General features: G+C 33.7%; 1 protein-coding gene across 7 annotated transcripts in view; it reads right to left on the bottom strand.

The window, feature by feature from the left end:
* GEN1 (GEN1 structure-specific endonuclease) overlaps positions 1-12,622 on the bottom strand; it is a 36,759-nt gene that overhangs the window by 14,601 nt on the left and 9,536 nt on the right. For all 7 annotated transcript variants that reach the window (XR_014082277.1, XM_081591208.1, XM_081591210.1 and 4 more), the window contains 9 exons: positions 11,466-11,642; positions 9,815-9,925; positions 7,598-7,671; positions 5,950-6,041; positions 4,334-4,484; positions 3,984-4,020; positions 3,813-3,893; positions 2,757-2,887; positions 1,157-1,218 (listed from right to left, as the gene is read on the bottom strand). Coding sequence is in view for 6 of the 7 variants with exons in the window: in XM_081591208.1 (XP_081447334.1) it covers positions 1,157-1,218; positions 2,757-2,887; positions 3,813-3,893; positions 3,984-4,020; positions 4,334-4,484; positions 5,950-6,041; positions 7,598-7,671; positions 9,815-9,925; positions 11,466-11,642 (916 nt within the window). In the remaining variant the exon portion in view is untranslated. The remainder of the gene's footprint in view (positions 1-1,156; positions 1,219-2,756; positions 2,888-3,812; positions 3,894-3,983; positions 4,021-4,333; positions 4,485-5,949; positions 6,042-7,597; positions 7,672-9,814; positions 9,926-11,465; positions 11,643-12,622) is intronic.

The raw sequence follows: 12,622 nt of genomic DNA, 5'->3' as shown, positions 1-12,622 counted from the left end.
GAATGGAAACTGACAATTTCCTAAAACTTTAACATTGGCTTTCTTTAGTAGTAGCTTCTGAAAAGGACAGAATTGAAAGGTCATCAAAACTATTACCATTTTCCAGATCGCGTTTCAAAGATTATCAGTCTCTTGAGGAAATACCCAGGCTTACTGGACTCACAAGAACTCAATAAACAAAAATGAGAATGCTAATGTGTACAATTACAATGAGATACATAAATAGTACACTAGATTCTTATGTTTATCCTATATGAGGGCAAAACTACATAAGAAGCCAAACTATCATGAAATGTAAGTTAATGTGTCTGAAGTAGAAACAATGGAAACAAGTGAACTTAAGAGTATTTCTTAAAGCAACCTGGGGTACATTTTCTCCTTAAGGGATAACTCCAACAAGGATAAGTGAAAGTGGGCACCTAACCCTGAGTTCTAGACAGAAGAGATGCATGGCCAAACTGGGTTAATGCCCCAGTCTGTCCTGAAAATACACTGTAGTGGGTGAAATTGTTTCTACACGGTTTTCAAAATTCTTCAGCTACTTTCCTATTATTCCCTTGAACAGCTTATGTAATTCTTTATCATTTATCAACTAGAACTTTTATTGACAAATCTATTCTCTCACTCAGTCACATGTAATTATACAATCTAATTTCAAAGCCAAACAGAAATGAATTTGGGATTATTTTTCATTTTAAGTGCTCAGAGCGTCTCTTGCCTTCAGTTTTGTAGTTAATTCAGAGTTCACTGTATTTCTGTCTACAGAAAATAAGAGTAATTTGACACGATAAATTCCCATGAAAACTACACACAGTAAAGAAAGAAATGGAAGGAAAGGAAAGGAAGCACCACGGGTGCTATTAGCAACCTTCATTTCTTGAGAACTGACTATACAGTGAAATCTAATGACCAGACTATTTGTAGTAGTATTTTCTTGAGAAATATACATCAAAACCATTTCTATATTGCTTTTGTAAACATTAACAACAAAAGGAATATCAATTTAAGACATTTAAAATTTACTATGAGTTACATATAGCACAGGTACACTGGTGTATGTGATTCATTTCTTTTTTATATACACACGTTTTACATATGATATCTGCTAAACATACAAAACTAAACGTTATAAATTTTGCTTAAAGTATGTACATACCAGGCTTTTCCCATTCTATTTCAAAACAATGAACTCCATTTCTGATTCGGTTTTTAACGATTCTGAAAAAAAACAAAAACACATCTAATGGGGTCTAATTGCATGACTTATTTGGGAATCTTCAATTTGTTGACTGAATAACTCAATGCCCACTAATTTTTATTGTTTTAATAATATTCTAAAGATTCTGTAAGGAATTACTGTGTAGTTATTTCTGATTTGCTTATTTAAAAGATAGTGTCTATAATTGTTAGATCTTATCAGATTTTCCTCTCATTATTATTCAGTGTTCCTCTTTTACATAATAACAATTTTTGTTTTAAAGTCTATTTTGCTTCTATTAACTTTGCTACATCACTTTGGTAAATTTTTTCCTTGGTAAATCTTTTGATCTCTTTTATTTTCAAACTTCATATAGTTTTATTCTGCACATGCCCTATAAAGCAGAATATTGCTAAATTTTGTTTACTCATCTAATAGACGAGTTTAATCCACTTACATTCATTATGATTATTGACAGTTGGATTCATTCATACATCTTATTTGTGGTTCTGGTTACCAAGCTCATCTTTGTTATTTTCCCTTTCTACCTTCCTATATTCTTTTGGTTGGAGTTTTACATTCCTATTTTATGTACTGGTTTTAAAGATAGAAGTTCATCCTCCCCTGAGTTCATTTTCCTTCTTACTGAAGTCAACTTTTAACAGTGCTTTTAATGAGGGTCTGTGAGTGGCAAACTTTTAATCTTCATATGTCTGCAAGTGTCTTGCCAACCAGTGAATAATTTTAATGATGTCTAGGTTGCCAATAATTTTTAGTCAAAGCTTTGAAATATTACTCCATCATTCTGATGTCTACTATTGTCATCAAAGATGTATGCTAATGGATTGTGACTCCTTTGGAACTTATCTTTTTTCTTTAATACTTTCCCCAAACTTTTTATTTTGAAAATGTTTAAACCTTAAGAAAAGTTTTAAGAATAGTAAAATGAATAATCATATACCCTTCACTGAGAGTCACCAATTCTCAGTTTCAGCCCCTCCACTTACTTTATGTTTCTGTTCCCTTTCTGGTCCACTGAGATAATTACCTAGTTAAGCCTAGCTACAACTTTTACAGGGGCCTCCCAGGTGGCAATGGTGGTAAAGAACCCGCCTGCCAATGCAGGTTAGACATAAGAGACGCAGATTCGATCCCTGGGTTAGGAAGATCCCCTGGAGTAGGGCACGGTAAGCTACTCCGGTATTCTTGCCTGGAGAATCCCATGGACAGAGGAGCCTGGCAGGCTAAAGTCCTTAGCGTCGCACAGAGTCAGACACAACTGAAGCAACTTAGCACAGCACAACTTTTTATATTTCTTGCTTTTAATAGTCTATTATATGTTTGAGGCTGAAAAGTGTCAAAGCATGAACTTACTATGTTATCTTGACATTAACCCCTGAATAAGCTTTTAATATTCCAGCAGACCTTTCCTCCATTCTTCTAAAACAAAGAGATATATTGCTATATCCTGCTACTAAAGATATTAAGAAGAATACTTTAGATCATAAGATGTTCCAATGAAAACACAGGTACTTATCCATACAATTCTTTATATTACCGAATTGGCTGCAGTTGATTAGAGTTCCTTCGACCGAGCTTCCTTTCTGTCATGTCATAGTGGGTTAACAGTGTCAACAATTTCTCACATGCATAGTGATTGGGCCACTCCATTTTTTCAAGAGTAAATCTCTGTAAATGTAATAAAAAATATAATAAGACTTCATTATCTCTTGCTGAACAAATAGCACTCTCCAGGTGATCTTATCTTTTCTGTAAGAGATAACTAATATTAAAGTTGTGTCAACAAAAAGATTCCCATAATGGGCAGTGAGCCTCCTAAGGAGGCAATATTGCACAATGATTTCAGTGTGAGGGTTCTGGGTCTGAATGCCAGCATATTTCCTAGATGTTGGGTAAATTACTTAACCTCTTTCAGCCTCAGGTTTTCTCTCTGTAAAATACAATCCAGCACACAGATTATGAAGTCAGGGAAGATTACACGCAATGTGTTAAATATAATATCAGTTTTAAATGTTCAATAAATGTCGGTTGCCATTATTATTACTGTGGTTGGTAGAGCTAAGCAACAAGCAGTTACAATTTATTGAGTGACTGTTTCTCTACTTACTATACTAGGGGTTAATACAAATAGTCTCATTTAATCCTCAAAGTGATTTCACAAGATAGGTAATCTTATTTCTTTTTTTGAGGAAAACACATATCCAGGGTTACACGGTAAGTGACAGACTGTCCAAATTTAAATTTAGATCAATGCGCTTGTAAACTGTACTGTCTTCCGTAACAATATGCTTGACCTTTACATTCTCCAGTTATTAGCATCTCTCCCTCAACACAGCCCTGAATACAACACATCTGCACATGGTCTTTAAGGTGTCTTGTAAAGAACAGCACAACTGTGATTTGTCTTACGGTCTGCAATATATAGCTACTGTGTGACAAAGGAATGAAAAGTAGATATAAATGCTTGTAAAATACACATGCACTCAATAGCTATCTACTTCAAACCTCCTCTCAGAGCAATCAAAGCGATTACCCCTTTTATCTTTCTAGTATCCAACTTCAAACTGTAAAGTAAGAGTTTATTTTCAGATACCTGAAACAATAATAAATCAGGTCTTTGGTACCTGACTGCCTTCACCAATTTATCCTTGTTCAGAAGGAATTCTTGAGTAACCTAGCAAGAGAAGAGAAAGTAAGAATGGAGATCTCAAACTTTTATAAAAACCTTTTGAGATAAATACATAGTTGAATTATTACTCATTACCTCATGGAATGGGAATCCCTCACAACTGCAAGCTTTTCTGAAAATAAGTTATATACAGGTTATTAATATAATCAGGCAATTTTAGATAGACTCTAAAATCATCACCTCTAATCTCATCTCCTTTACTGAAAAGTGTCCTTGCATAGTATACCAGTTATCAACCTTCTCACTGAAATATTATTAAATTACTGTCTTCTAAGATGGCCAAATTTTTGAACAGAATCAAGAAAGGGATTTTGTGAAACATTATTAATCTACACATGAGGGGAAGTTATGTGGAAATAATTCAATTAAAGGTATATAAATAGGTCACATGGCAGAAAACACTGAGTACAAAAATAAAACCTTACTTCTTAATATTGTTTTCTACTGTATTCGGTTGCCTCTCATGTTCTGTACGGTGCCATTCACAAGGACAACAGTATTCATAATCATGTGGTTCACAGTATCGATCAGTTTGACATAATTTGCATCCATTATGTTCATGATCCTTAGATGAACCTTTACAGAGACACAAAAAGTATAATTTTCACTGCCTTTTAGAATTATCTTCTATATACATTTTTTTCTTTGCCTTACCCAAATTTTCAAAAACAAACACTGCCTAGCATAACACCTAGCATATAGAAGGGTTTTAATACATTTAGGTTGAATAGAGTAATAAACACAACAGTTAATTCTTAGGCTAAACTAAGTCCTCAGCTGTTACCATCACTGATACTATTTTATTTTTCTGTAAATTACTCTTCTATCTGAAAGTGTTAATTTGTAATATGAATCTGTGCATTTAGAGTAATCAATGGAAGACTGTGGAGTAAGTGGTAGTTACACACAAGAAGGATATTGTTGGTAAAAAATTATTTAGGCAATAGAATAATTCTTGAAATTTTAAAAAATAAGAATATGAAAGGAATACAGCAGTTATTACCTTTACTAGTGGCTAGCTCTCAGTTACCTATATAGCTATTTTTAAACTAAGCTTGGAACATAAACAAATTCTGGTTATGGCCTGGATGCTGGGCCCTAGTGACCATTAAAAGGAAAGCATGACTACCTTCAACACTGTCTTGAGAATACATGAGAGCTTACATAAGTGATATGACCTAAAACCATCATTCATAAGGCATCAAAAAACCCCTGCAGAATGGCACTTTATCTATAAAAACACTTATTTCTTCCATGCTATCACCTATAATTCTTAAATGCCAATGAAAATATATTAAGAAAAATAGAGCAGAATTTCTTTTAAAAGATGAGCTAATATGATCTCCTAATCTCTCCTGAGAGCAAAAGGATTTTTTGACCCAGTACATGTCAGAAACATCTTTTTTTTTTTTTTTTTAAAGACAATTCTTATATTGCAAAGAGAGAGATGGGTTCTTTATCTACTTATTAGTTCCCTGATCAGGGACTGAACCCGTGCCTTTGGCAGTGGAGTACTAGCAACTGGACTGCCAGGGAATTTCCAGGGACATCATTTTTTTAATCAAGACTAATGAAGAGAATCCAAGCTATTTTCAGTAACAGTGAACATGTATTAGAAATTAATGTTGTCACCGTCTTCACACACAATAAAAATACACCATATAAATATAAACAAATCACTGATATAAAAACAAGGAGTTTCACTTCCATTTTCCCCTAAGATTTATCAGTACAATTTTTTCTTAAAATGGATTTCTATATTGAAAACATAATTTTAACACTGAAATAATTTGATAATGCAGTTTGAAACTACAGTTATCCTATATCTATCATTGATACAACATTACTTCATTCAGTAAGTATTTACTGAGTGTCTACTGTGTGTATGTGACACAACTCCTGACTCTGCAGGTTCCCGATTAGCTAAGGAAGGTAGGTTAGTAAAAAGTACCAAAGGAATAGAGATGAAACATAGGTATATACTAAACATAGATGGCTAGACCGCAGTGTTCCAGAGATATCACTCCTTATGTCTGCTTACCTGGGTGGGAACACACAGAGCAATGGGCCAGTTTGTTAACAAGTACTGGTTGTGAATTAGAATAACAAGATCTTTCATTCCACTGATTAAACCTTCAAAAGAAAATGGTTTAAAAAAAAAACAACAAACAAATACTAAGGTCACCGAACTGCCATGTTCTCAAAGGTCAGGCTATTCTGCTCCTTTCCACTTGCCTACTAATTTTCCCTTTGGCAGTAAAGTTGCTGTCCTAGCCTGGGAACATAAAAACATAACAAAATTTAAAACTCAGGGGAAGGTTAGTCTAAATTAATAAAAATTAGAATGACAGATTATTATAAGAAAACATAATCTCATTATTTTCAACTGTGAAGACAAACATAAAATATTGCCAAAAGTTCGCCTTTGCTGAAACTGTCTCAATAAGAATGATTTATAGTTAGCCAAGAGTCATATTTGCTTTCTTTTCCTTTTTTATTTTATTCTTCACAATTCCCAAATCATTCCTTAACTCATCCCCATGCCAAAGTACACCTTTGCTTTCCTGCTTTGAAAAATAGTAATCACTGATATTAATAATGAGTTTATTAAAGTCTTAGATCTATCATTAGCCTTACAGTGGAAAGAGAGGCATCTTACAAAAGAGCATGAATATCTGAAATCTTTCTCATGGTCATCACAATCTTCATTTCTACCACCTGATGCTTCTTTTCATTTACTCACTATCTTATACCTACTGGAGGCCAAGATTATTTTAACTGTCCCAGTGTCCTGTTCCTTTCCTTCTATTCATTCTATACTTTATTATCATCAATATTCATTTTTTATAAAATATTGCCCTCATCAAGCAAATATAATTGATAGATTCATTTTGAAAGCTCAAAACAAAACAGCACAGTTTGCAAACTTCAATTTACTCTTATCTTAATTTTCCCGACTCCTCAAATGAAGTGAAAGTGTTAGTCGCTCAGTCATGTCTGACTCTTTACAACTCCATTGACTGTAGCCTGCCAGGGTCCTCTGTCTATAGGATTCTCCAGGCAAGAATACTGCAGTGGGCTGCCATTTCCTTCTCCAGGAGAATCTTCCAGACCCAGGGATCAGATCTTCCTCTACCGCATCACAGGTAGATTCTTTACCTTCTGAGCTACCAGAGAAGCCTGAATCCTCAAATCATATAGTCTAAATTCATTAGAATTTGTGAATATAGAACAAAGGGTAGTGAAGTAAAACTTTTGATCAAGTGTTACTAATTAAATATTTGCAACATGTCAGGCATTTCATTGATAGAAAAATACAGTATCAAAGTATTTATACAAAAATAATTTTAAATATAAAATTAATTATGCTGGTTTATCTTTACTTGTTGATAAAATAGTCTAAGATAGCTTATGGTAAATGTCCATGGTTATAAATAAACCCGTTTGACATCTTTCTACTTGTGTTTGTAGTGAGCTAATAATATTGACGATGCAAAGCATGGCTTAGGATATGTTCTTTTCAGCTTTCTTTGGAAAATGTCAGAATAAATAAGTGATTGTCAGTGAAAATATAGATCAGCTTAAAAATACAAAACCCTTTTTTGGAAAGCCCAATACTTATTGTATACACTATTAAATTCAACAAGACTAGAAGACTACTGTCATAAGCAAAAATAATTTTTAGTTACCTCTGAAGTAAACTTTGCCCTTTCAAAATCTTTATCAGTTTTAATGCTTGCTCTTTTCCAACTCCAGGGACTCCCTTTCAGAAAGTGGGAAAAGAAATTCAAATGTTAATCACTAGGGAACAGATAAAATGAAGGATGATGCATTCATTCAGTGTAGGACTGTGCAGCTCAGAGGAGGTAACTCTACGTGTGCAAGACGCATTGTTAGGTGTAAATGAAAACTGCAGAAGAGAATACGGTGTGGCTTAGATTTGTAGGTTAAATAGCAATTACAGTGTTAACTTATGTAACCAAAAAAGTCAGAGTTACATACAAAAGCACTTACAGTTTATTTTAGGAGAGGGAGAAACAGCATTTTAGAGGAACAGCATTTCATTTTCTATGTTATTTTGATAATATTTTAATTTAACCTAACTATGCAATATTTATAATCAGGAAAAGGCATGTTCTTTGACTATATGAAACATTTAATAATGAAAGATCCAGACATCCAATAGAACAAAAGAGAATTCCAAGTTAATTCCTGAAATTAGTAACTTAAGAAAATTAAAACAAGCATTTAATTTCTAACACTATATATATATATATATACACACATCTATATATATAAAAAATAAATGTATATTCACATGACAATTTCTGGTTTAGATTGAGTCTTCTAGTTCCTATAAAAGTTTATTAATATGCCTTTGTAAGCAATGCTGCTCTTTAGCCAATATGCATCAGGATAGACATATCAGTGTTAAAATACTTCCAAACTGGTTAGTAAACAGTCACTGCCCACATATCCTGAGTGCCTGCTGGCAAAGGGGTCTTCTCTCTAATCTGAGTTCCCTTCCCAACCCACCTACACTCAGGATTAGGGTAACACATGGCACAACAGAGGGTGCCAGAAGCTTGTTCCATTTCTATAGCCTATGTCTTTAGTAAACCGGTTACTAGATATTTTGCATATGACCCTTCTTGTATTAGCATTTAGTTACCTATTAAATTTTTTTCCAAAAATTTTTTCAGCAAATTATGTTATTATAGTAGTGTCTTAAAGATCATTAAGTACAATGATATAAATAGATAGCAATTTTGGTTGCAAAGATACAAAAAATCAAAATAGGCAAGGCTAGTCTATAATGTAATAAATACCACTATAGCTGAAACTGGTTTTTGTGAGTTCAAGTTTGCAAATTTTTTCTTATATTCAACACTGGGCTGTTTCCAGACTTTAATTATGATACAATTACATATAGGAAATAGGAATCTTCTATTTCAGAATGAGAACTACAGTAATTATTTTTTGTGTTATTTAAAAGCTTTTTTTCATCCTGTTTTCTTTTCTTGTTAAAAAAATTGTTGATTTCTCTATTTGGTCACTGGTGACACAGATTAGAAATCAGAATTAATAATTTTATTATCCTATTATTTTTTCCCTCTCCTATGCCCTAGTGAAAAAAAATACATATGTCATCCCTCTTTAGACTTCTCTTAGGGATATAGTCAATAGTATAATGAAGGATTTAATAAGGATACAAAGAGGATCAGCAGGGACATAATAATGGGTCTATATAAAAATAGTAGGAGCTACAATATAAATCATTTTCTATTTTTAAATATCATATTTATGAATGGGGTTATCATTGTAATTCTTAATTCATCCCTCACCTATTATACCCGTCTGTCACTGAGTGTGTATTGTTATCTTAAGATACAAAATAAAAAGGCTTTCGTGAGCAAAACTCAATGCAATGCTAAGAGGCATAGAGGGATGAATGACTTAGCCCAATAATCATGTTGCCTAGCAACAGTAACAATAACATGGAGCATGTGTACAGTTAGAAAGTTACTATGGAGATTCAAAACCAGAACACAGACAAACAGTGATAGAAACTAATATTGGCATGAGACAAGAAAAGAGTAGCTCCTATATTTCTCTAAAAGGACAGTTAAATGTGAATATGAATCTCTTAGAGTAATGGTATACTGAGATTCAAGCTGTAGTACCACTTATGATTCTATTCTCATTTATAACATTCAGTGCCACAGTGAGCGAGCATTTTAATGCCACTTGAAATGTTGATTATTTTAGTTACTGAATAGTTTATTACACCCATATCTAAATTAGGTCCTTAACTATATAATACCATATTATATTCATATTTATGTAGCATGTAAGGTATCAGAAAAAGCCACTATGAATAGTAAATAAATACAATTTCAGCATACTTTTGGAAGATAATCACAGCCAAGTAGTATTGCCAGCCCAATCAGAGCATCTCTATTCAAACCTAGTTTACTCTTGATGGATGACATTGTATAACAGTCAACATGTGGGTCCTAGAAGAAAGTACAGATTTAGTTTCATCTTCAGGAAACTAAACAAAATCAACATTGTAAAACATAATTTGTCAAAGCTGCCTCTAAATATTTATTCCTAAAAGTTTAAAGTTATCTTGATCACCAGAATCTTCATACAACCTAATATTTTAACATCTGGAAATAAAATCAAGTTTCAAAAATAGCTTTAAAAAAATAACTATAGCAGTCATTCTTTTCTTCTTGTCTTTTGGTGTCTACAAAAGTAGATTTTCATCTTAAATAATTAAACATAAAATGTATATTATAGAAAGTAAACATTCCCTGTAAATGCATCATCTGAAGTAACTATTATTGATAGCCAAGCATATTCCTCTAAGAAACTCTTTAACACATATATACAAATGCTTATTTAAAGTAAAAATAGGATTATATAAAAATACTATTTTGCAATATTTCTTGCCCACCAATACATTTGGATATCTTAGTCTCTTCAGTCGTGTCCGACTCTTTGCAACCCTATGGACTGTAGCCCTCCAGGCTCCTCCCTCCATGGGATTCTCCAGGCAAGAATACTGGACTGGGTTGCTGTGCCCTCCTCCAGGGTATCTTACTGACCCAGGGATTGAACCCGCATCTCTCATGTCTCCTGCATTGGCAGGTGAGTTCTTTACTACTAGAGCCACCTAGGCCTTAATGATGGCTTACTATTATACTAGATGGACTCCAAGATAGTTTTTCTCGATGGGGACACTGGAAGCATTTTCAGAAAGATAACAGAATTTTCTGGCAAATGGTTTAGTTTTCCTGGCTTCAACCCATCAAATGTCCATAGTCTCCCTTGCTCAACCTTGAACAGTTACAATGAATATGTCCCATATAGTACCTGCCTCCATGAGAACCATGGCTGTATTTAGCCATTCCCTACCAATGGGCATTTGGGTTGTTTGCCAAGTTTTTACAAGTACTGACAATGCTGCAACTAATAATAACATCCTTGTATATCTCTCTTCGCATACTTGGAGGTATTTTGAGGCTTAGTAACAGTGGAAATTCTGGTTCAAGGCAATACATATCATATGACACTTTACAATACCTAATTGAAACTGATTTAGAATTAAACCATGTGAAACAAATCAAGTTCTTAGGAGAGAAATCCACATTTAAAAGAGAATGAACCATGCAGTAGTGATATTTTTAATATGAGTAAACATTTTATTTAGCAATTGCTGTGTACCAAGCATTATGGTAAAGAATCCCCCTGCAATGCAGGAGATGCTGGTTCTATCCCTGGATTGGGAAGATCCCCTGGAGAAGAAAATGGCAACCCACTCCAGTGTTCTTGCAAGGAGAATCCCATGGACAGAGGAGCCTGGCGGGCTATAGTCCATAGGGCTGCAAAGAGTCAGACAAGACTTCGCAACCACGTGCACACACACAAAAAAACACAAGCATGAAGGTAAGCATTTTACACGTTTTAGTTTATCTAATCCTCTAATAATCCCCTTTAAAAAAAAAGTAGCTTTTAAAACAAATGCTGAAAAAGAGAAAGACAAAATACCTTGGTGTTCATAGTGAAATTCCTATAAACAGTCTGGGCCCCATAAAGGAAAGTGTCTCCATCATTGGTGAGACAGCCATCCACATAACCATTAGCGTTGAGGTAGGCACACATGGCTTCAGCTTCACCAGCAGCTTGGACCCAGGGAATTCCTAAGCATTCCAGCATATCAAGACACTGAAAAGAAAAAGTAGGTGCAACAAATCTAGAACATTTGCATTGCTGCTTTTTACAGTGTTTAACTTACTGCTATATTACAAATACTAATAGTAGCTATTTAGGTGTGTTTTAAATTATGATATTTAAGAAATAATTGGAAATTTCAACACTGAATACTTTAGAGCATTAAGGAATGATTGCTGAACTTTTATGTACATCAATAAATAAATACTGTATTGAGTCATGTTTTTATTTTTTAAGAGCCGTAACTTTTAGAGAAAGGTTCTGACCCATTAAGAGAAACAATACTATGTCTGGGATTTGCTTCAAAATGATGTGGAAGTAGGGAAGCGGGTGGGAGTATAGGTGAAACAAAATTGCTCAAGTTGATAATTTTTAAAGATTGGTGATGGGCTACTTTTGTTATTTATTTAAAATTTTCTGTAATGAAAAGCTAAAAATTTTGATGTCAATTAAAAAGTAATCTATATCCAATTAAAAATTAATTTAAAAATTATTTTTTAAAGTAATGAATATTCAACTTTCACTGTTCAGTGTTATCTCAAGAGTTTGGAACTATCTTTAAATTATAATAATTAATCACATTAACATTTACATCTGTAAAACTATAACAATCCTTTTCACAGGATGACCATCCCAATATGAGCTCTTTCAAAGAAGTTGCAAGTATACAATTTTGGCTTGAGAACTTAAAGTTCACTTTTTATCACCTCCCCTGTACAATCAAACTCTCTTATTGTGGGAAACCACACAGGGGCTGGTTGTTGGAGTGCTCCAGGGAAGTCACAAGTCTGTGCAGGATGTTTATTATCAATCTGCTGATGTATAAATAATCTGCTATAGCTTTCTTTGGGTTATGAATCTAACTCTGTTGGGTAGCTTATAGTTCAGCTTTACAGCTTAGTGCATTCTTTTTTGTTATACGTCACACTCTCATTCTATCATTGGGGAATACCAGGTATGGTGGAAAAGTGGCT

The sequence above is a fragment of the Giraffa tippelskirchi genome, chromosome 4, assembly GCF_054371585.1.
Source record: "Giraffa tippelskirchi isolate mGirTip1 chromosome 4, T2T-mGirTip1v1.2.pri, whole genome shotgun sequence".
Lineage (NCBI taxonomy): Eukaryota > Metazoa > Chordata > Mammalia > Artiodactyla > Giraffidae > Giraffa > Giraffa tippelskirchi.
Note: the sequence above shows the minus strand (reverse complement) of the source record. Positions and strands in the feature narration are given on the sequence as shown.